This window comes from Moschus berezovskii, chromosome 23 (assembly GCF_049115385.1).
Source record: "Moschus berezovskii isolate FMDL1 chromosome 23, NW_MosBer_1.0, whole genome shotgun sequence".
NCBI lineage: Eukaryota > Metazoa > Chordata > Mammalia > Artiodactyla > Moschidae > Moschus > Moschus berezovskii.
This window is the reverse complement of record NC_142482.1, coordinates 30,379,408-30,401,709: the sequence shown is the minus strand read 5'-3', so window position 1 is coordinate 30,401,709 and position 22,302 is coordinate 30,379,408. Positions and strand designations below refer to the sequence as shown.

General features: G+C 38.1%; 1 protein-coding gene across 6 annotated transcripts in view; it reads left to right on the top strand.

Moving 5' to 3' along the window:
- The window catches only part of SUPT3H (SPT3 homolog, SAGA and STAGA complex component), a 418,542-nt gene that overhangs the window by 295,521 nt on the left and 100,719 nt on the right, over positions 1–22,302 (top strand). For all 6 annotated transcript variants that reach the window (XM_055406163.2, XM_055406162.2, XM_088831212.1 and 3 more), the window contains exons 7-10: positions 447–522; positions 7,577–7,689; positions 8,751–8,858; positions 12,906–13,073. In XM_055406163.2, coding sequence (XP_055262138.1) covers positions 447–522; positions 7,577–7,689; positions 8,751–8,858; positions 12,906–13,073 — 465 coding nt within the window. The remainder of the gene's footprint in view (positions 1–446; positions 523–7,576; positions 7,690–8,750; positions 8,859–12,905; positions 13,074–22,302) is intronic.

The following is a 22,302-nucleotide window of genomic DNA, read 5'->3' as shown; positions in this document are numbered from 1 at the left end:
TGGGTTCCATTTGCTGACTCCTATGTTAATGTTGAAAAACCCCAGCTTTGAGGCAGATGGGCAGTAAAAGTTAATAAAAAATTTTCTGTTTAATTTGTTATCACCTCACAAGTTTTCTTTTTCTTTAAGAGGGTGGTACAGTTAAAGAAAATTCAGAAGTGCACAGTCTTAAGTCAGGTCTTTTAGTTTTTTTTTCTTCCAATATAGTAAAAGTAACAGACGACTGGAAAATGGCTTTTTAAACTTTATTTATAAAACAAGCAAGCTTCAAAACTACTGTTACTTATCAAAATTTTGTGTCATGGTGTTTAAGGTGGTACTAAAGTATTCACCTAAAGTAAGGGAAAGGAAATGGAATTTATGCTCTTGAGTTTTAGCTGTGAAAACATATAATAGTCCGCTTGATTTAAATTTGTGTGTGTGTGTTTTTTATTTTCATCTATCAGAGAGCAGAAAGACAAACTCGAGTTATGGATTCAGCTCAATATGCAGAATTCTGTGAAAGTCGACACTTAAGTTTCTGTAAGTAAGCATTTAACTTCGCTTCATTATATGTTTAAGAGATTATGTGTTACAGATACACTAAAGTACAGCACAATCTCTGTTCCTTAGAAATTGGTGAATTTAATACATGTATGCATAGTTATAACTGTTATGGAAACAGCCTCTGCCTTGTAGGGGAACCTAAAAGGCTTTAACCCACTCTGCTGTTTTGCAGTTCTAAGTATTACGAGGTTTTAAAGGGCCCTGGTGGCTCAGAGATTAAAGCGTCTGCCTCCAATGCGGGAGACCTGGGTTCAATCCCTGGGTAGGGAGGATCCCCTGGAGAAGGAAATGGTAACCCACTCCAGTATTCTTGCCTGGAGAATCCTATGGATGGAGAAGCCTGGTAGGCTACAGTCCACGGGATCGCAAAAAGTCGGGCACAACTGAGCGACTGAACGGAACAGATAATACACAGAGAGCCATGTTAATTACTCACATTACTTTTAGTCAGAAAAATTCTATTTTTCTTAATATTCCCATTTAAATTTCTTTTTCGGTTTCTTAGTCATGTTTGCACTAGTATTGCTGATTGTGCTTGACCCATAGTGGGCTGTGGTAGTACAGTCATGACATTGAACAGCCCCTAATGTTAATAAATGCCAAACTTTCCCTTCATGCGTGCATACTCATACTACCACAATAGAATATGTCAACACTCTCTCCTATCTTTGTCTGTAACCTCCTGCTGTAGTGTGTGTTCCCTGTTAGCCGAGCTCATTAGTCCACACCTTGTACCTATGGTAAAATTAGTGCCGTCCCACCTCTGCACACAGCTTAGTAAGAGTACATAAAGGCTTGCGATAAATAGTGGGCTAGATTGTGTAGGAAAAACATCCTTACAGCAACAGTTCAGTGATGACTAAGATTTTCAGGGTAAAGGTCAAAGAGTAAGTGTGATGAAAAGTCCAGTTAAAAATATGACAAAGTAGCATATGACCCTTGTCTGAGAAATCATAGACACAATGGTGTCTTTAAAGGACAAGCTATTATGTGGCCACAATAACAGCGTATTCAATTTGGAAAAAGAAAATGAGAGCTTCATTTATAGATCATAAAGTGCAAATAAATGACACATTTCAAACAGCACCCCATGTAAATGTCAGGGAAATATAGGAAAACATGTTTGGGAAGGTTTTTTTTTTTCTCCTGACTAAATATACTTTGTAGTCTGACTAACAATTTGGCATCATACATCTGTGAAGCATTAAGTAAATGACACTTCAGATCATGGCAATTTCAGCAAATGAGAGGTTTTTGTATTGTAAATTTTAGGTTTAAAAATGGCATTCAAATCTTCTATGAGTATAAATCTCCATTTTATAAAGTAACATTCAGTGCTATTGAACTATTTTTTTGAATCATTCTTAATTTACTTAAAGAAACAAGTGCTATTTCACACTAAAACATGTATGTCCTAATACCTCTTTTGTTTAAAAATCTGATTTTTTGTAACTGAGTTTTTTGGTTCATAACAATAATAAACTGCAATAGATTAAAAATTAATATTTTCCATTTCTGTATAAAATAATTATAGTATAAAGAGTATCTTATGCTCAACTTTTTTTCTTTAAAGAAGAGAGATTTGAGCATTGAAAAATATTTCTTCATATAGTGCCCATAGTACTTCATCATGAAACCTTAGTGGGAGAATCTGTTTTCTGTGCCACAGTACTGTCTTTGGGAATGCTCAGTCCAAGGGGGTCAGCAGTTCCAGAACTAGACTCCTCATGCCTTTGCTGATACATGACCAAGGTACAGGAATTGTGATCCGGCCATTTGTGTCTTTTTAAGTATTTAATCGTAGTACTCACTAGCTGAGACTACTGGTACATTTTAAAATGACCCGTCTATAACTTATTAAGGCTGAGGTTAAGCTTTAGAATTAGGACACTGATCATCCCATTCACCAGTATTTTGTTTTTATATTTATATAAGTCAGATCATCATTTCCCTTTAAAAGTCTTTTAAAATCTGATATTCATTCACAAAGCTCTAATTTAGTTATAATTTTATAAACCTGTTTCCAGTCCTTTCAACCCCATTGTTCATGTGTGGCTTTTGTAAACAGATACCTAAATTTTCTTTTTAATCAATCTGAGAGTCTCTTTGTATTTTAATTGATGAGTTTAATTTATATGTATTTACTTACTTATACATTGGGGTTTATATATGCTATCTTATTTTGTGTTTTGAATTTACTGTGCTTTTTTATTTGGTTTTCCTCCTTTTATTTGGATTGATAGGCTTTTCTTGATTCTATTTTTCACAAACCAGTTTGTATATTACTTATTCTATTGCTGTTATTTTAGTTGCTATCCTTCATTTTTCTAAAGCACATTTGTCAGTACAGGCATACCTTGTTTTATTGATCTTTGCTTTATTGTACTTCATAGTGTGTTTTTTTAACAAGTTGAATGTTTGTGGCAGCCCTGCCCTGTGTCAAGCAAGTCTATTGGTGCCATTTTTCAAACAAGATTATTTTTAATTAAGCTATGTACATTTTTTTAGACATAAAAAGTATAAAATGTTATTTTACACTTAATAGACTACAGTATAGTTTAAACATAGCTTTTTATATGCACTGGAAAACCAAAAATTTCGTGTAATGTGCCTTATTGCAATATATGATTTATTGTGGTGGTCTGGAATCAAACCACAGTATCTCCAAGGTATACTTGTATCTGAACTTTCCATCTCAGCCTAATTTTGTTTTTCCCAAGCCTCTGAAAGTACTTTAAAGCACTCCTTTTTGTCTTAAAAAAATCACTTTATTTTGTCCTCATATTTAACTGATAGTTTAGTTAAGTAGGAAATTGTAGACTAATAGTTATTGGTTAAAACATTATTCCATTGTCTTTTTGCCTCTGTTGTTGGTTAGAAATCTGATGTCTACTTGTTTTATGGTTTCCCTGTGGGAGAAAAGAAAAGAATGAAGATGTTGCTGCCAGGCCCTGCAGTATATGGGGAAATTAACAGGCTGGAAAGCAGCAGCTGATCAGTCTCTCTCTCTCTTTAGTCACTAAGTCGTGTCCGACTCTTATGACCCTGAAGACTGTAGCCTGCCAGGCTCCTCTCTCCATGGGATTCTCCAGGCAAGAATACTGGAGTGGGTTGCCATTTCCTTCTCCAGGGGATCTTCCTGACCAAGGAATCGAACCCAGGTCTCCTGCATTGCAGGCAGATTCTTTACCAACTGAGCTATGACATCATCCCTATTTATAGCTGATCAATAAATAGGTATAATAGGAAAGAAAGGAGGAACTCCTACTATAAAAGTTTCCAGGGAAGGGACTTCCCTGGCAGTCCAGTGGTTAAGACTTCACCTTCCAACACAGAGGGTGTGGGTTTGATCCCTGGTCAGGGAGCTGAGATCCCACATGCCTCATAGCCAGAAAAACAAAGCATAAAACAGAAGCAGTATTGTAACAAATTCACTAAAGAGTTTAAAAATGGTCCACATCAAAAAAAAAAAAAAATCTTAGGGAAAGAAAAAATTCCAGAGAAAACCATGCCCTCTTAAGAAGGCTATTTTTGATTCGCCCAAATAACAGTGATTTTGCAGAGAGAGAAGTTGCAGAAGGCTTTCTTGGGAGTACAGTGAGCATCACAGAGGGCCCTGAGGGAAGGGTCAGGACTGGAAAGTCTGGTGAAAAGGCATATGGCAGAAATGATGAAATAACATGGAGGGGTGAGAGGTGAGAATGGAATGAATTTTGCCCCGATCACTGACGCGAGAGACAAAGTACATGAGGATTAACTAACCTTACATTTCCAGATGAAATTATTATGTAAAGTGTATTTCCAGCACAGGCTAAAAACCAAGGAGCATCAGAAGGAGGATGATCCTGGGAACTTTTGACCTTTGGTCAAGGTTCTGAATAAATTGATAAATGTATTGATCATTATTATTATGGCTCATTATTCTGAATAAGTTGATAAATTTCTCAACTTATCTGAATAAGTTGATAAATTTCTAGGATCACCCTTAATCCGGATACAGTGAGAATCAGGGTGAAGGAGAAGGAACTCATTGAGTCTGATGTGCCCTCAGGTCTGGTGAAACCAGCCTTCATGACTGGAGGCATCTGTGCCTCTTGTGTTGGACCCGCTTTTACCCTGGAAGGATCCATCTCTGAAACAGTCCTTCCCACGTGTCAGGGACCGAATTATCTAAGAATCTTCACCTGTTGCAGGAACGGGAGTAACCCAAGTGGTTTTGGAGAAGGAAATGGCACCCCACTCCAGTATTCTTGCCTGGAAAATCCCATGGACAGAGGAGCCTTGGTACGCTATACAGTCCATGGGGTTGCAAAAGTCAGATGCAGCTTAGTGACTGGACCACCAGGTAGTCTTCTGGGACCTCTGCGCATCTTTTCTGATGTATGGAAAAGTTTGGATCCCATCCTCTTATTAAAGAACTGTCATTTGTTTGTTCTTTCATTCATTCACTCGCTCATTTCTTCTAGAAACACTTATGGTGAGTGCTCTAATGCCAGGCATTGTTCTGGGTGATCGGATACCACCGCACACCCAGGGTCCTCACCTCTGCCTCTGAGTGCAGAAGAGCCAACGTGGAGGCTGCCCATTCTGTTGTGTAGGTGGACAGATCTGACCAAGAGCTCTCCTTTCCCTCACTTTTAAAATCAAGTGTTTAGAGCGAAGTCACAAAATACCTGTTTCCCTGTTCAGTCGCTCAGTCGTGTCCGACTCTTTGCGACCCCATGAATCACAGCACGCCAGGCCTCCCTGTCCATCACCAACTCCCAGAGTTTACTCAAACTCATGTCCATTGAGTCAGTGATGCCATCCAACCATCTCATCCTCTGTCGTCCCCTTCTCCTCACGCCTTCGATCTTTCCCAGCATCAGGGTCTTTTCCTTCACCGTCATCCATCAGAGGGCAGACAGACTGAAAACCACAACCACAGAAAACTAACCGATCTAATCACGTGGACCAAAGCCTTGTCTAACTCAATGAAACTTTGAGCCAGGCTGTGTAGGGCCACCCAAGACGGACGGGTCATGGTGGAGAGTTCTGACAGAATGTGGTCCACTGGAGAAGGGAATGGCAAGCCACTTCAGTATTCTTGCCTTGAGAATGCTATGAACAGTATGAAAAGGCAAAAAGATAGGACACTGAAAGATAAACTCCCCAGGTCGGTAGGTGCCCAACATGCTACTGGAGATCAGTAGAGAAATAACTCCAGAAAGAATGAAGAGACGGAGCCAAAGCAAAAACAACAGCCAGTTGTGGGTGTGACTGGTGATAAAAGCAAAGTCCGATGCTGTAAAGAGCAATATTGCATAGGAACCTGGAATGTTAGGTCCATGAATCAAGGCAAACTGGAAGTGGTCAAACAGGAGATGGCAAGAGTGAATGTCAACATTTTAGGAATCAGCAAACTAAAATGGACTGGAATGGGTGAATTTAACTCAGATGACCATTATATCGGCTACTGTGGGCCAGAATCCCTTAGAAGAAATGGGAGTAGCAATCATAGTCAACAAAAGAGTCTGAAATGCAGTACTTGGATGCAATCTCAAAAATGAAAGAATGATCTCTGTTCATTTCTAAGACAAACCATTCAGTATCACGGTAATCCAAGTCTATGCCCCAACCAGTTTCCCTGTTATTGTCTGTCAAAGGGAGAAATGAATAAGGTACATTTTATTGATCTTGCCAAATTGCTGCCTGTTAACTTCAGAAGTATCCCACAGATGTGAACCAAGTGTTTGTGAGCTATTGCAGCTTCCTAGTTAGATGGAATGTTATATGTCAGAGAGCACTGAGGAGATTGGTTCCTTCAGGGAGATAGCTTTACGGGGGATCACCGTAACTCGGCCACAGCTGACAGCTTTGGATACGTGTTTCAATAGCAGGACTTAATGTCTCCTGTGATTTATTTCACAGAAAACTCTCTGTATGTGGAATCCAGGAGGACTGTATCTATCAGGATCAAAATATCATGCTTGGAGTTACCATTAAGGGTTTCACAGACTTGTGGGACCAGATTAATCAAAAGAATAATCAGTGGGTTTTTTTAAGATGATTACTTTATAGATGTGGTAAAATCTTCATTATCAATCTTTTCCTCCAGATTACTAGTCAAGTTAGTAATATCTATTGAAGGCCCTATGTCACATTAGACTGCTTAGTGCTGTGGCGGTTTCGAGATACCTAACAGAAGATTCCTTGTGTTTTCAGTACTGTTAGGTATGCAGAAAGATGAGATGTGTGCTGTCGACCCACAAAACTTGTAATGTGGCTTGTGAAATCACAAGCAAACACAGAAGGATCTCTGATAAGTGTTCAGTAGATGATTGGAATGGGGAACGTATGTCTGTGGCCCTGGGCAGGATTCATAGGAGTGAAGCCAGGTGATAGGAGAGTATCCCATGCAGGGGTCAACACAAAGATTAACTCAAGCCCAGGTGACACTTTAATTAGGGAATAGTATAAAGGCAGGTTGGAATCATTCTGGGTGGTTTTGAGAATCATGCTTAAGAATTTGGACACGTTTGTCATCAGGAAAATGTAACCACAGACTTAGATCAGGCCAGATATCAGTTTGTTCCGTTTAATTCTAAATTCACAACTTTGAGCCTACTCAAGAAATAGACCTATTTTGAAAGGTAGTAAAAATACATTTCTGTGTGTTCCTTCTTTCCTCACAAGTTCTTTCTTGCAGGATTTTCTTTCCATAAGAATAAAGTTACATCAAGCAAGTTATTCTTCTGAGTATTGTTAGAACAGAATCTATGGTCAGTGATAACCTATTCTAACACACTGTAAGAAGTGCTAAGCATTCAGTGGTTTAGCGTACTTTTAGGCAGCAGAGATGTGAAAGACACAAATGTGTAAAGGCATTCTTGGGACTAGAATATATCTCGACACTAATAAGATTTCAAAAAAATTGCATTTTATATACATTGTTTTCAATAGATATATTTTTCACTTTGTGATTGTAATATGCAGTATTAAAACACTTCAAAAACTAAATAGTCTCTACTGTTTTTTTTTTAATGACTAGCCAAAAAAGGGTCCAAATTTCGAGACTGGTTGGACTGCGGTAGTATGGAGATAAAGCCCAATGTCGTTGCTATGGAAATTTTAGCGTATTTAGCATATGAAACTGTGGCACAGGTAAGAACTTGAATCTATCCTATCAAGCTGTATGTAGCTGCTTTCCCCTTATTCCTGTCTATGATCAATTCTTCTTCCGCCTGCTGCTCTACCAGGACTGAGAACAGCCATGAGTTCTCTTCTATGATAATCTCACTATTTGCTGAAATTTAGGCGGAGAAGGCAATGGCACCCCACTCCAGTACTCTTGCCTGGAAAACCCCATGGATGGAGGAGCCTGGTAGGCTGTGGTCCATGGGGTCGCTAAGAGTCGGACATGACTGAGCGACTTCACTTTCACTTTTCACCTTCATGCATTGGAGAAGGAAATGGCAACCCACTCCAGTGTTCTTGCCTGGAGAATCCCAGGGGCGGGGGAGCCTGGTGGGCTGCTGTCTATGGGGTCGCACAGAGTCGGACACGACTGAAGTGACTTAGCAGCGTAGCAGGAGGCCAATTATGTTTCTCTGCATCCTCAGCTCCAGTGGGTGTTAGGCAAAAGTGACTGTTTCTTGAACTTTAGCCAAACCAGAAACTATCCTTGCATAGTTTTCTTCAACATTGAATTCCAAGTGCACATCTCTCTTGCTTAGAGATTATTTTTGGACTTTGAAAAATACCTCTCTAGAAATGTACAGTACACTGAGTGCTTCCCAAAACCTGAGTCTGGAATCACTGTCCTCTAGTAGTTTCTCAAAGCCTGGTTCTCAGACTGCAAGCATCAGCTTCCCCTTGGTTCCTGTCTAAAATGTAAATTTCTAAGCTACATCCTAGAGCAGCCCTACCGAATTATTATTGACTCTCAGAGCTTGGAACCCAGAAATCTGTATTTTAAAATGTTTCCCTGGAGATTATAAACTTTGAGAACCACTTCACTAGGAGGTCAGACCATATCCTTTATGTTCATGGGTAGGTCCACTTACCAGCCATGAAAGCATATATTTATGTCCACAGTACAGATTTTTTAGGCAGACCATCTTACTAATAACATTTGGGATATAATTGCTTGTATGTAGTTTTACTGTTTCAATCATTTTGGTGATTATTTCCAGCTCTGTGACTTTCTTATTCTGATCTTCTAGTTAGTGGATCTGGCTCTTCTTGTGAGGCAGGACATGGTAACCAAGGCAGGAGATCCCTTCAGCCATGCCATTTCTGCCACCTTCATCCAGTACCACAACTCTGCTGAGGTAAGTATTAAAAAATCTGGCTTTGACACGTCTGTGGATTTTTTTTTTTTCTCTCATGTCTGATATTTACATTAGTAGTTCTAAGAAAAAGATTATGTAGGAATATATAGCCTTCAGTCACAGGATCTTAATACATTCAACATTCAAACAAATACCTACTATGTTTCAGGCCCTAACAGTCCACCTAATGCAGTGGTTTTATCACCTTCTCTTAGCCTTATTTAGCATTCCTGGCCGTACAGTGAAAGAGTACTTCTCATTTCCATGGGAGATGAACACTTGGTTTAGTTAACTGAATAACATGGAGAAAAGTTATGTATTTAATTTTTGCTTCAAAGATGAAAGGATTATTTTATTCATGTAATAACAGTTCCTGGTGTCATTGATAGTTGGACTCTTCAGTTATGGATCCATCTCTAAGCGTGATTTAAAGAAATATGGCCGCATGTATCCTTTGTGGTTTGATTGATCCAATCCTGTAAAAGTCGCCTTTCTATATTCAGTTTCTGTTGCTGGGATCCCCACCTGTGGGTACTGTGAAGTCTTCTTGCCAGCTTTAAGGCTTTGTATAATAAATGTGTATCATTTTTGGCATAAAAAATAGTTGCTGTAAACAGTGTGTGCCTAAAAACCAGAAATGTAACATCTAGTTAATGAATTTGCAAAAATAATCTGACTTTTTTTTTACACTAACATAAGTATCAGTTTCATATAATTCAACCTAATGACTATAAAGAGGGCAGCAAGGAGGTTTGGTTAACATTCACATGTATAATATGAAGGGAGCCTCAGATCAAGTTAGGTGAAACCTATAACCTGAAAATGGCTACTAAGCCCCTCTGAGAATCTGAAGAAAACTGTAAATCCTTTCTCCATAAATACATTTGCACATTTTGTGTACAACTTCAGGGCGTTCAGAGACTCTCTGAAACCATTCCATGAATATAAAGGATCTGTGAACCCATTGAACTCCAAATTTAATTGTCTCTGCTCTAAGATACTTATGAGATATATAAAGATATATGCTTGCATCTTATTACAAGCCAAAAGTATGACATCTTTTTTATGCCCCTTGTGGAACCAGATTGACTTGGAACTAAAAGAGGAATTAAAATGTTTATGCCCATTAAAAATCCATTTTTTCTTGAAAGAGGTTATACATCATTATCAGTGAACATGCTTTAACAGTCCCTAAAGCACACCCAGTTGATTAAACAGGATTTGTTTTCTTTATGTTGCAAACCCAAATTATGATGTCAAAGAACACCCTTTAAACTGTCTTTGGTACATGTTCACTTTATGAATATGTGTATAAGTATGCTTTTCATTAACATCAGACAAATTTGTTGTAACATTTCTAATTAAAGAAATTTACAGTGAACATAACAGGACTAGTTTTCCCTTAACATTCAAGGGATTGCTTACGTGGCTAGGAAAACTGTATTTCCCACACACACTTTCTTGATTCTCCAGGGTGGCCAAGCTGCCCTGGGCAATGCTCAGCAACCACAGCTGCTGCTTCCAGCTACCCAGCAGTTAAGAAAGATGGCTTGTATGTGTTGAACTTCCTGGGCTCTCTGGGAGGTGGGGGCAGGAGTGTCAGAAAGCATCCTGGCTAAATATGTTGCTACAAGCCTCCAGCATTTCCCTGACCTGCCAGACACTCCTCCTCCAATGTGACTGGTGGTCAAAATGAACATTTGGAGGGACTGGAAGTCTTTTTGCCCTTTATTACCTGACTCAACACACAAAAATGACCACTTTAGACCAGGAATTCCTATTCATCAGCATTGCAGGTCAGAAAGCACAATTAAGGGCCTGCTTTAGGGGCTTCCCTGGTGGCTCAGAGGTTAAAGCATCTGCCTCCAATGCGGGAGACCCGGGTTTGATCCCTGGGTCGGGAAGATCCCCTGGAGAAGAAAAGACTCCAGTATTCTTGCCTGGAGAATCCCATGGACGGAGAAGCCTGGTAGGCTACAGTCCACAGGATCGCAGAGAGTCGGACACAACTGAACGACTTCACTTTCTTTCACTTTCTTAGGGACTTTACCAGGTTAGAAACCAATGGGGGCTCTGGAGACTAATATGATCTGTATTCAGGGAGATAGAACATTCTGCAAAACAAGCAAAGCAGTAAATGAACAAACAGACAGTTCAAGATTTTATGTACTGATTTCCAAATGAGTGTTGTAGACAGAAAGTTCAGAGATAAAAGCAACTCCCTAATTATAATGAAAGAAGACTTCAGAAAGGAAGTTGAGTGTTGAAGAAAAGATAAAACTTTGATGAGATGGTAAAAGTGGGGAAAATACTGTAGGCCTTGGAGGTGGCATAAGTGCAGTTGTACAGGGAGGAAAAAACCTGATTAAAATATTCAAGCCAAGGATTCATTGAGAAGGGAAGTAGGAAGTTAGAAAATAAAGGCCTTAGACACTTAGGGAAGGAAGAATTGAAAGTTGCTTGGCTAAAGAGTGATGAGTTCAAAAGGGTATTTTAAGAAGATCCAAATGGAGGTGCTATGTACAGTCAGTTGAACTGGAAACACAAGGCATGGAATTAATCACATGCATTCTATTTTAATAATTGTCATTCTTGAACACTAACCATATAAAGAACTGAGCTAGTTAAGCTTAGGTTTCTCAGATTATCAAGGTTAATATTAATTTGAGTTAATTTTCCAGATTTTTTTTTCAAACATATGGTTTATTGTTTTTCCTAAGAGCAACTCATGCCACATTAGCTTTATTCCTTCTTGTTTGATGTTTCTAGGCAAGCAGATCAAAGAAATACTCTTGAAAACAGTACCTGAATTTCAGCAAAATGTTTTACAAAGTTTAGCATAATTTTAAAAATACATTATAAAAAACTGTAGGTCAGTAGATAGCATGGTTATTACGGTTGATAGGATCAGGAAAATATAGATTTATAATACCATATATGCGGAGAAGGCAATGGCAAGCCACTCTAGTACTCTTGCCTAGAAAATCCCATGGATGGAGCAGCCTGGTAGGCTGCAGTCCGTGGGGTCGATAAGGGTCGGACACGACTGAGCGACTTCACTTTCACTTTTCACTTTCACACATTGGAGAAGGAAATGGCAACCCACTCCAGTGTTCTTGCCTGGAGAATCCCAGGGACGGGGGAGCCTGGTGGGCTTCCGTCTATGGGGTCACACAGAGTCGGACACGACTGAAGTGACTTAGCAGCAGCAGCAATACCGTATATGAGAAAGACTTATTTGCCTATAAGTTTCTTATAATGATAAATAATAAATACTGTGATGGTACTGAAAAAGAAACATCACAATGTCTTTTGTTTTGTTTCAACGTCTAGGCACCATCCTAGAGGATGGACATTGACAACGTGGAGGCTGTCTAAAGGAGAGTAATAGGGGTGGGAGGAGGACCCTGAAAGCATGTCTCATAACAAGTGGTAGAAGGAACTTGAGGTGTTTGACCTGTAGAAGAGAAGAGGCTGTGAGATAGACAGTCTTCAAATATTTGAAGGACCTCCACAAGGGAGAGAGAACAGACTTGCAGGCATAGTCAAAGAAAGCAGGTAGATATGAGGGATATTCTGAAGGAAGGAAGAAACTAGGTGTTGGAGGAGCTAGAGATAAATCTACAGTGACCCTAAAGCACTGAGTTTGAGTTATTTCGCCTTGAAGCGAAGGCTGGTCACCGTGATACAGAGAATGTCTGAAAGGCATCCTGTTTGGTTAGGGGGAGAAGCTTAGAACTTCCTTTTGAGTACTTTTGAAATACTGACAAAACTTCTCAGTAAAAATATCTGTATCTGACTGAATCAACAGAAATTTTGAAAGCTGTATCTGAGGAATCCTAGTTTTTATCTGAATGATCATACAGATTAGAAATTAATATATTTAGACACTTAGGGGCAAGATGATGGCATCGTTTCTGTGGACTGGATAATAATAAATTGGGTTTTTATGTTTGTAACTTTCAAATATTATTGAATTCATGAGCTAACTAAAATGTTAGTAGAAGTTCTGGTTGCCTGATTTCAGAGCCACATCTCTTTGAACAGGGGTCTTGCATGAAGCCCTATCCAGACTCTCCAGAGAGCACACCTCCTCCTACACCAACAGCTCCATCAGTGGGCTCACAGCACTCGGGGAAGACCACATCAGGATCCCTAGGGAATGGGAGTGCTGGACAAGACTCAGCTAAGACCAAACAAAGGAAAAGAAAAAAGGTGAATGATATTTTTCTATTTCTTCTTCTTTCTTTTTCCTTTTTGGTGCAAAGAAGAGAGATCTCGGGGCTTCCCTGGTAGCTCAGCTGGTAAAGAATCAGCCTGCAATGTAGGAGATCCTGGTTCAATTCCTGGATTGAGAAGATCACCTAGAGAAGGGCTGGACTACCCATTCCAGTATCCTGGAGCTTCCCTGATGGCTCAGATGGTAAAGAATCCACCTGCAATGTGGGTGACCTGGGTTTGATCCCTGAGTCAGGAAGACCCCTGGAGGAGGGCATGGCAACCCACTCCATATTCTTGCCTAGAGAATCCCCGTGGACAGAGGAGCCTGGCAGGCTACAGTCCATGGGGTCACACAGAGACAGACATGATTGGGTGACTAAGCACAGCACAGCACAGGGAGATCTTACTGAGTTCACAGGTATGGAAAATGTGTTCTGTTTTTCTCATTAATCAGATTTTTAGAAGCAGCCAATTTACAGCAAGATATTGATGTTTTCTAGTATTTTATTATAAAAATTTTCAAACATACGAAAAAGTTAAAAGAATTATAGAGTGAATACCATATATCAATCATCTGATTCTGCAATTAAAATTTTACTATACTTAATATATTTACTATATTTACATTTACTTTATATGTACATCTGATTATCCTTTTATCCATCCACCAGTTCTTTTTTTTTTTGATACATTAAAAGGTAAGCTGCAGGCATCAGTATAATTCATGCCAAAACACATAATTTTATACAAAATTTATGCATTATAATTTATACATTATAAACTTCTTTGTAATGTATACATTATACCTTTTTTTAAAAGGTAAAGTTTATATACAGTGTACTACTCAATTCTTAAGTATACCATTTGCTGAATTTTGACAGATATATAAATTCATTGTTTTCTGATACCCTCTCAAGATAAAAAAAAAAAATTATGATCAGTTCAGAAAATTCTTTCACACCTCTTCCAGGCAATCCCATCACCATCGCCAGAAAAGCAAACACTGTTCTGACTTTTTAGTTTTCTCTCTTCTGGAGCCTCATAGAGAATATAATATGTATACTCTTTTGTGTGAAATTTCTTTCACTCTGGGTATTTTTAAAGTTTATGTTTTTAAGTACAAATGTAATTTATTCTTCTTTATTGATGAGTAAGTTGCTTGTATATCAGTTTGCTCATTCTCATTTTGGTAGTTAGGCTATTTCCAGTTTTGGGGATATTATGAATAAACCTGTTATGAACATTATTGTACAAATCTTTATGGACAAATGCTTTCATTTTTATAGGTAAATGAAATGAAATTACTAGCTAGAAATGAAATTATTGGATCATAGAGTAGCTATGTGTTCAGTTTTTAAAGAACTTTTTACCAAATGATTTTGTCATTTTATCCAAAGCTACGATAATCACAGCAGCATGGTACTAGCCCAAAAACAGAAATATAGATCAATGGAACAAGATAGAAAGTCCAGAGATAAACCCACGTGCCTATTCTTAACTAATCTATGACAAAGGAGGCAAAAACATATGATACAATGGAGAAAAGACAATCTCTTCAATAAGTGATGTTGGGAAAACTGGATAACTACGTGTAAAAGCATGAAATTAGAACACTCTCTAACACTATACAGAAAAACTCAAAATGGATTAAAGACCTAAATGTAAGACCAGATATACAAAATTCTTAGGGGAAAACACTAGGTAGTACACTGTCTGATGTAAACAAGATCTATTTTGATCTACCTCATAGGGTAATGAAAATAAAAATAAACAAATGGGACCCACTTAATCATAAAAGCTTTTGCACAGCAAAGGAGACCATGAACAAAATGAAAAGACAGCCCACAGAACGGGAGAGAATATTAGCATCCACTGTGTTTACTCACATGTCAGAAGATTCTGTAGCTTTTTGTGTGTGTTTGTAATGTGCTGTTTTTCTCTGGATGTTTTCAAAGTCATATCTTTGATTTTCAGCAGTTTGACCATGATATCTATAGATACGGTTTTCTTTTGCATTTTTTCTGTTTAGAATTCTCTGAGCCTCTTGAAAATTGAATATACTTAAATTGAGGGGGGATTGCTGCTGCTGCTGCTGCTAAGTCACTTCAGTCGTGTCCGACTCTGTGTGACCCCATAGACAGAAGCCCACCAGGCTTCCCCGTCCCTGGGATTCTCCAGGCAAGAACACTGGAGTGGGTGGCCATTTCCTTCTCCAATGTGTGAAAGTGAAAAGTGAAAGTGAAGTCGCTCAGTCGTGTCCGACCCTTAGCGACCCCATGGACTGCAGCCTACCAGACTCCTCCATCCATGGGATTTTCTAGGCAAGAGTACTGGAGTGGCTTGCCATTGCCTTCTCTGTGAGGGGGGATTACTAGCAATTATTAAGATATTTTGCCTGCCTCACGTTCTCTCTTCTCCCCTCCTGAGATTCCAGGTATATTCTCATTAGTTACTTTGATATTGTTCAACGTGTGCCTGAAGCTCTGTTTAATTTCCTTTTCAACCTTTTCTCTCTGTTCTTCAGGTTAAATAACTTCTGTTGATCTTCCCTTATGTTCCAAACTCTATCTACTGTCAATTCAGTCTTAACACTCATCCATTAATGTCTTGTTTCTGATATTTTGTTTTACAGTTTTATAATTTCCTTTTTATTTCTTTTTATAGTTTATTGTTATTTTTTATTATTTACTACAACTTCTTTTATTTCATAATGGCTGTTTTAAAATTCCCGTATGATAAATTAAATATCTGGATTGTTTTGATCTCCACTGAGTATAAGTCACACTTTCTTATGTTGTTGCATGTGTAGTAATTTTGAATTATATCCTGGACATTGTGAGTAATATATTGTAGAAATTCCAGGTTCTGTAATATTCCCATGAGAAGAGTTGGTGTTGGTGGTCTGTTCATACGTATGTTCGGCAGACCGTTTACTCTTCTAGATGGAGCTCTATAAACTCCAAATTCAGATTCCTCTTCAGCAGCCAGATGCTCCCCTCCTTTGTTTAGTTTTACCTTGGTTTCTTGGATTCGGTCCCACAAAGGAGTAGCTTAGAAGTTAGTCAGAGATTTGGGTAAAATTTATACACTGAATATTTGCCTTCCTTTCTTTGATTTTGTCCTTTTTTGGGATTTTCTTTTTCTCTTTACACCTACTGTGGTTGCCCTGAACTCTAATCTATAGCTCCTCATGCCTCTAAGGTCCCGTGACCCTATACTGACTAGGGCCTACCCTTAGGCTGAAAGAGAAAAACAGAAAACCAACCCATAGCCATTCCCTTCTCCTGTATATAGTATTTGCCCTTTCAGTGTTTGTCCAGGTTAGATCACTCTATTGCTTTCGGGTACTTGTTTTTTATAATTTGTCCAAAATTTATACTTTTCTCTACGAGTTGGTGAGCACGTTAGAAACTATTTGCCACTACTAGTAGTGGAACTGTGCCAAGATATAATCTTATAATTGATGGTAAGCAGATTTAAATTTCATCCTCATGTCTGGATTCCCCCTTTTATTTTCAAAATGACAGATCTCAGTGCTTATTTATTAAGGGAAACTCTGAACTATAAGGAACTTCTGTATTGTAAAGTAGTTCTAAAGAATTCCAGCTAAAGTGCTCTCCAGCTCATTCAATAACTAAAACTAGAGTAGTAAAATATTACTTAAGGACCTCTTGAGTGGATTTGCTTCACAAACTATGTAGAAATTTATAACTAGAGACGCAGGAGACGCCCGGCTCCGGCGCAACCGACCACGTGCAGAATCGTGGCTGAGATGAGCTACCCTGCGCCCAGGGTTAGGGCGGTGGCCGAGAGGAGCTGTACCACGTTCAGGAGGCGGTGGCTGCTTGGGCACCAGAGGGCCGAGAGGAGCTGATCTACATTCAAAGCAGGAGGTGCGGCCTTGAGGAGATACCCCTCGTCCAAGGTAAGGTACAGCAGCTGTGCCTTGCTGGAGCAGCTGGGAAGAGATACTCCACGACCAAGTGGAATATAAGAATCCAGTGTTCTGGGGAGGAAGAAACAAGATGGCGGAGGGATAAGATGGCAAGACCACTTTCTCCCCCACAAATTCATCAAAAGAACATTTGAACGCGGAGTAAAGTCCACGAAACAACTTCTGAATACTGGCAGAGGACATCAGGCTCCCAAAAAAGCAGCCCATTGTCTTCTAAAGGAGAGAGAAGAAATCCAGCTCCACCCACCAGAACACCGACACATGCTTCCCTAACCAGGGAACCCGGACAAGTCACCCGTTCAACCCTACACACAGTGAAGAAACTACATAATAAAGAGAACTCCACAAACTGCAAGAAGAGGGAAAGGCCACCCCAAGCAAAGCAATATAAGCAAGATGAAGAGGCAGAGAAATACCCAGCAAGTAAAGGAACAAGATAATTGCCCACCAACACAAACAAAAGAAGAAGATATAGGGAATTTACCTGATAAAGAATTTCAAATTTTGATGGTGAAAATGATTCAAAATCTTGAAAGCAAAATGGAGTTACAGATAAATAACCTGGAGAAAAGGATTGAGAAGATGGAAGAAAGATTTAATAAGGACTTAGAAGAAATAAAAAAGAGTCAATATACAATGAATAATGCAATAGATGAGATCAGAAACACTCTGGAGGGAACAAACAGTAGAATAACAGAGGCAGAAGACAGGATAAGAGAACTAGAAGATAGAATTGTAGAAATAAATGAAACAGAGAGGAAAAAAGAAAAACGAATTAAAAGAAATGAGGACAATATTAGAGACCTCTGGGACAATGTTAAACGCTCCAACATTCGAATCATAGGAGTCCCAGAAGAAGAAGACAGAAAGACCATGAGAGAATACTTGAGGAGATAATAGTTGAAAACTTCCCTAAAATGGGGAAAGAAATAATCACCCAAGTCCAAGAAACCCAGAGAGTCCCCAACAGGATAAACCCAAGGCGAAATACTCCAAGACACATATTAATCAAATTAACAAAGATCAAACACAAAGAACAAATATTAAAAGCAGCAAGGGAAAAGCAGCAAATAACACATAAGGGGATTCCCATAAAGATAACAGCTGATCTTTCAACAGAAACTCTTCAGGCCAGAAGGGAGTGGCAAGACATACTTAAAGTGATGAAAGAAAATACCCTACAGCCCAGATTACTATACCCAGCAAGGATCTCATTCAAATATGAAGGAGAAATCAAAAGCTTTACAGACAAGCAAAAGCTGAGGGAATTCAGCATCACCAAACCAGCTCTCCAACAAATGCTAAAGGATCTTCTGTATACAGGATACACAGAAAGAGTGTAAAGCAATAAAGAAAATGGCTACGGGATCGTACTTATCAATAATTACCTTAAACGTAAATGGGTTGAAATTTTCAAAAAGGCTAGGAAACAATTCTCATAGCCATCAATAGTTCAGTGTTGAGTTCATGAATAGTTTTTAAAGTTTGGGACAAACTGTAGTATTTGCTATTTGAAGTACTATTTGTAATTGGCATATTACGATGTAACATTGGTCTTCATTTCCATCTTAAAACGCCTAAAAATGCCTAACAGGTTTTTAGATTTATGAATTTTAGTTGAAATGTATTTTGCGATGTTACTAAACCTGCATAAATATTGAAATATTTCAGAGAACTTATTCACTGTACATTTAATTTATTTTATTTATAAAAGTTATGAACTGTAGAAAGTTTTACTTGTTGGGTCAAATGCTTGTTGCTTCAAATGCTTGTTGCATTTGAAGTGCTAGTTACAAGAAAATCAAATACCTTCAATGTATAAATGCTATTAAGTTTTTAAAGGACTCTGGAGTATAAGTAAGTTTGTTTAAAGAGATTTAGTCTGTTCAACTTGAAAAAAATAAATAAAATTGGAAAAATAAATAAATAAAAATAAGTGGGGGGAAAAAAAAGAAATTTATAACTAACCTGGTAATTATGCCTACATAAAATAATTTATTTTTTTAAATTTATTTATCCACATCTTCTACATTCAAGAAAGTGAAAGTGTTAGTTGCTCAGTTGTATCCAGCTCTTTGTGACCCCATAGACTATAGCCCACTAGGCTTCTCTGTTCATGGAATTCTCCAGGCAAGAATACTGGAGTGGGTTACCATTTCCTACTCCATATTCAAGCTCTTGCCATATTTTGATTTTTTACTCACTGGAAACCTCAGCTGTGATGGTACTAAAAGCCAGGGAACTTGATGAATAATCACATCTTAATACTGTCATTTTAATCTTAGGAGTGTCCCGTATCTTCACCCTATCACCTATAACGTGTGGAGTTGGGAAAGTTTAGAATAGATAACATCTTGTGTTTTTTCCAAATTTTATAATATATGAATCTTTGAATTTGGTGATTCTTTATTGTCTTCTTTTCAAATACGTTTGCTAGTTAATTTCTTTAGTTTAAAAAAAAAATTACTTCCTACTTACATAGAATGACAGATTACACAACATCTCAGTTAAATTTTGGAATGAGAAACTTAGCTGTGTTTAACTGTATTATACTATAGCTTTTGGCCAAATAGTGTCCCAGCTTCATCTGAAGGGAAATCCTCTGTAAACTCGAAGAACTGAGAGAGCTCTGTGTACAAGAGTGAGGAGAAAAAAGACACTTGCCTGCCCATCCTGATCATACATCAATCCATGTGGTCAGTGAGGGATAGAAGTCGGTATTTACACGATTGACCTTTCACTTGCTCTGATCAGAGATACATATTACTCCTCTGTTACACCTCTGTAGCATCTAATATATCAAGTTTAACAGAAGATGTAGTCGTGAAAAGAGTAAGAGACAGTTATCTGAGATTCCGGGTCCTTCTTAAATATTAGATTACCTGGCAAGGGGAAAGCTGAGAAAGGATTTAAAAAAACGTTTTTTCTTCCCAACAACTTTTATGTTAGGAAGAAAATAGTCAGATAAGAGATCCTGGGGCAACAGAAGTTTCAGTGTAACTTCTTGTACCTCAGTTGAGAGTTGAAACTGTTGAAGAATTTTGTTCAGTTCAAGCCAGCAAGGACAATTGAGGGACAGTGCTCAGATCGAGGAAGTATGGAGAACTCGGTGTGGTACTTCAGCTGCCAGTGTTGAGCAGCAGCTTCTGAATAAAAAGACATAACTAAAAACGAAATGGAAGAATCCAAGAATGGAATATGAATACAGCCGGGGGAAGGGCACCTGACATATGAAGAAGAACTTTACCAAGCACCTTGTTCTTGACGTTAGGAAATTAGGAGTTCAGTCCCCACAGAAATTCTGACAAATACACTATAGACAACAAGACTCAGTATTTTGTCAAACATGTGGGTTTCATTTTTGAAAATTTAAAGAATATTCCAAGATGTGGGCTCAAGCAGAATGAGAAAGCTTAATTGGTATATAAATCTAACAGTCTTCATATGTATTTATAACATAATAGTTTTATTAATGTAGCAAATACATAAATTTAATGCTAATCCTTCTGTAACAGTTTTGAAGACTGTTACAAAATTTATGAAGTCACTGCTGAAGTAAAAATTCTAAACTTGATATGAATTTTGAACTTAAACAGATTACTAGTACTTTGGTGAGGGAAGGGATGTTTACAGAAATAAGAAGGTATTTTTTGAGGTGAAAATAATACTGCGGATACAACATTTGAGATTTAAAGATTTCCTTGCAAAGAACTCAATGGGCAAATCAGGAAGGTGAAGAAGTGCTTGTGGTAACTTACGCTGGTTTTTGCAGTGGCTTAATTATAGCAGATAAACCAGAAACTGGCAAAATAGAAAATTTAATGACATTTCTCACAAAATTGAATATTCTTATTTCTATATAAGGTAACTTCTTCTTTTTAGCAATGATAACATGATTCAAACAGGCTGGCTTACTTGCTGCCGTCTTACAAATAGTGTCCACAAGTGGTTTCTAACGTACACTTCTTCTTCAGTGTTCTGAAGTCAATTGGATCTCCATGCTAGAAGTTCTGAGAGATTTTGACCAACATATTCTATACCAAAATTGAACTTACTTGGGAAAGTAGAGTACCCTCTTCAATGGCCACGTAGCAAAGAAATAAATCCACTTTTCAGGAAGAAAGGAGCTTTCCCAGAGGAAAGCACTGGAAGAACCCCTTACCCCCTTAGTCTGCAGGATATTGCCCTCTTAATGTCCCCATTTTTTATGGGGTTGGCCAAAATGTCCATTCTGGCTTGTCCATAAGATCTGATCAAACAGCCCAACTCACAAAAGAGTCTTTAGCCTCACCAGGTACTTGATAATTGCATTTATTCTAATATATTCCAACTGAAACAAAGTACTTGGGATAAGAATCAATTTAGCATTTTTTCTTTTTAAAGAAAAACTATGTGTGCACTTTTATATGAGTGCCAAAGTGAGGGGTTAAGATAATTTAATCCTTGTTATTGTGGGCACAGCAGTTATATTATTTAGGGTATTGTTGGAATGAAATTGAGAAAGATACTTGAGTATATTCCTATTTGGCTTATTTCAAATCTTGTTAAAAATAATTAAAAATAATCAAACTCTCGTTTTATATTTTAGTCTTATTTCAGGTTCAGCTTGAATAATTAGCAGATGCTCTTTGTAGGAATATTTTAATTACTTTACTAGTTCATAATAATAAAAAAAATGCAAAGGGCACAAAAAATATATTTAAAGGGCACAGAAGGATATACAGTGAAAAATGTTTCTTCTAACCCATGCTCCAGACACCCATCTGTACTCCAAGAGAAAGAAATTCTGCACTGTTACTAATTTTGGAGGTGTCTTTGCAGAAATAACCTATGCTTAAATGAGCATATACTGTTCAGCCTTTAAAAAAAAAATAGCTGATAACATGGTTATCCAGTTGTACACCTGGCGTTTTCTCAAACAGTGTGTCTTAGAGATAGCTCCATAGGAATCTATATGGAGCTGTCTCCTTCATTATGGCGGTCGCTGCGGTTTCTGTTGCATTGAATGAATGTATCATAGTTGATTTTATGGTTCTCTCCTTGATGAATATTTGCTTCATTAATTCAGATAGGGCAGCAGTGACTAAATGTCTAGCTATCTATATTATTTTTTGCCTGTATAATATATATCTGCAGGATAAATCCTTAGAAATCATGAAATTGTTGGATCAAACATGGTTGTATTTTTTCATTTTGATAAGATTTGCCAGATCACTGTCAATAGAGATCATGCTAGATATACCTCTGTAAGGAATTCTGAGAATGGTA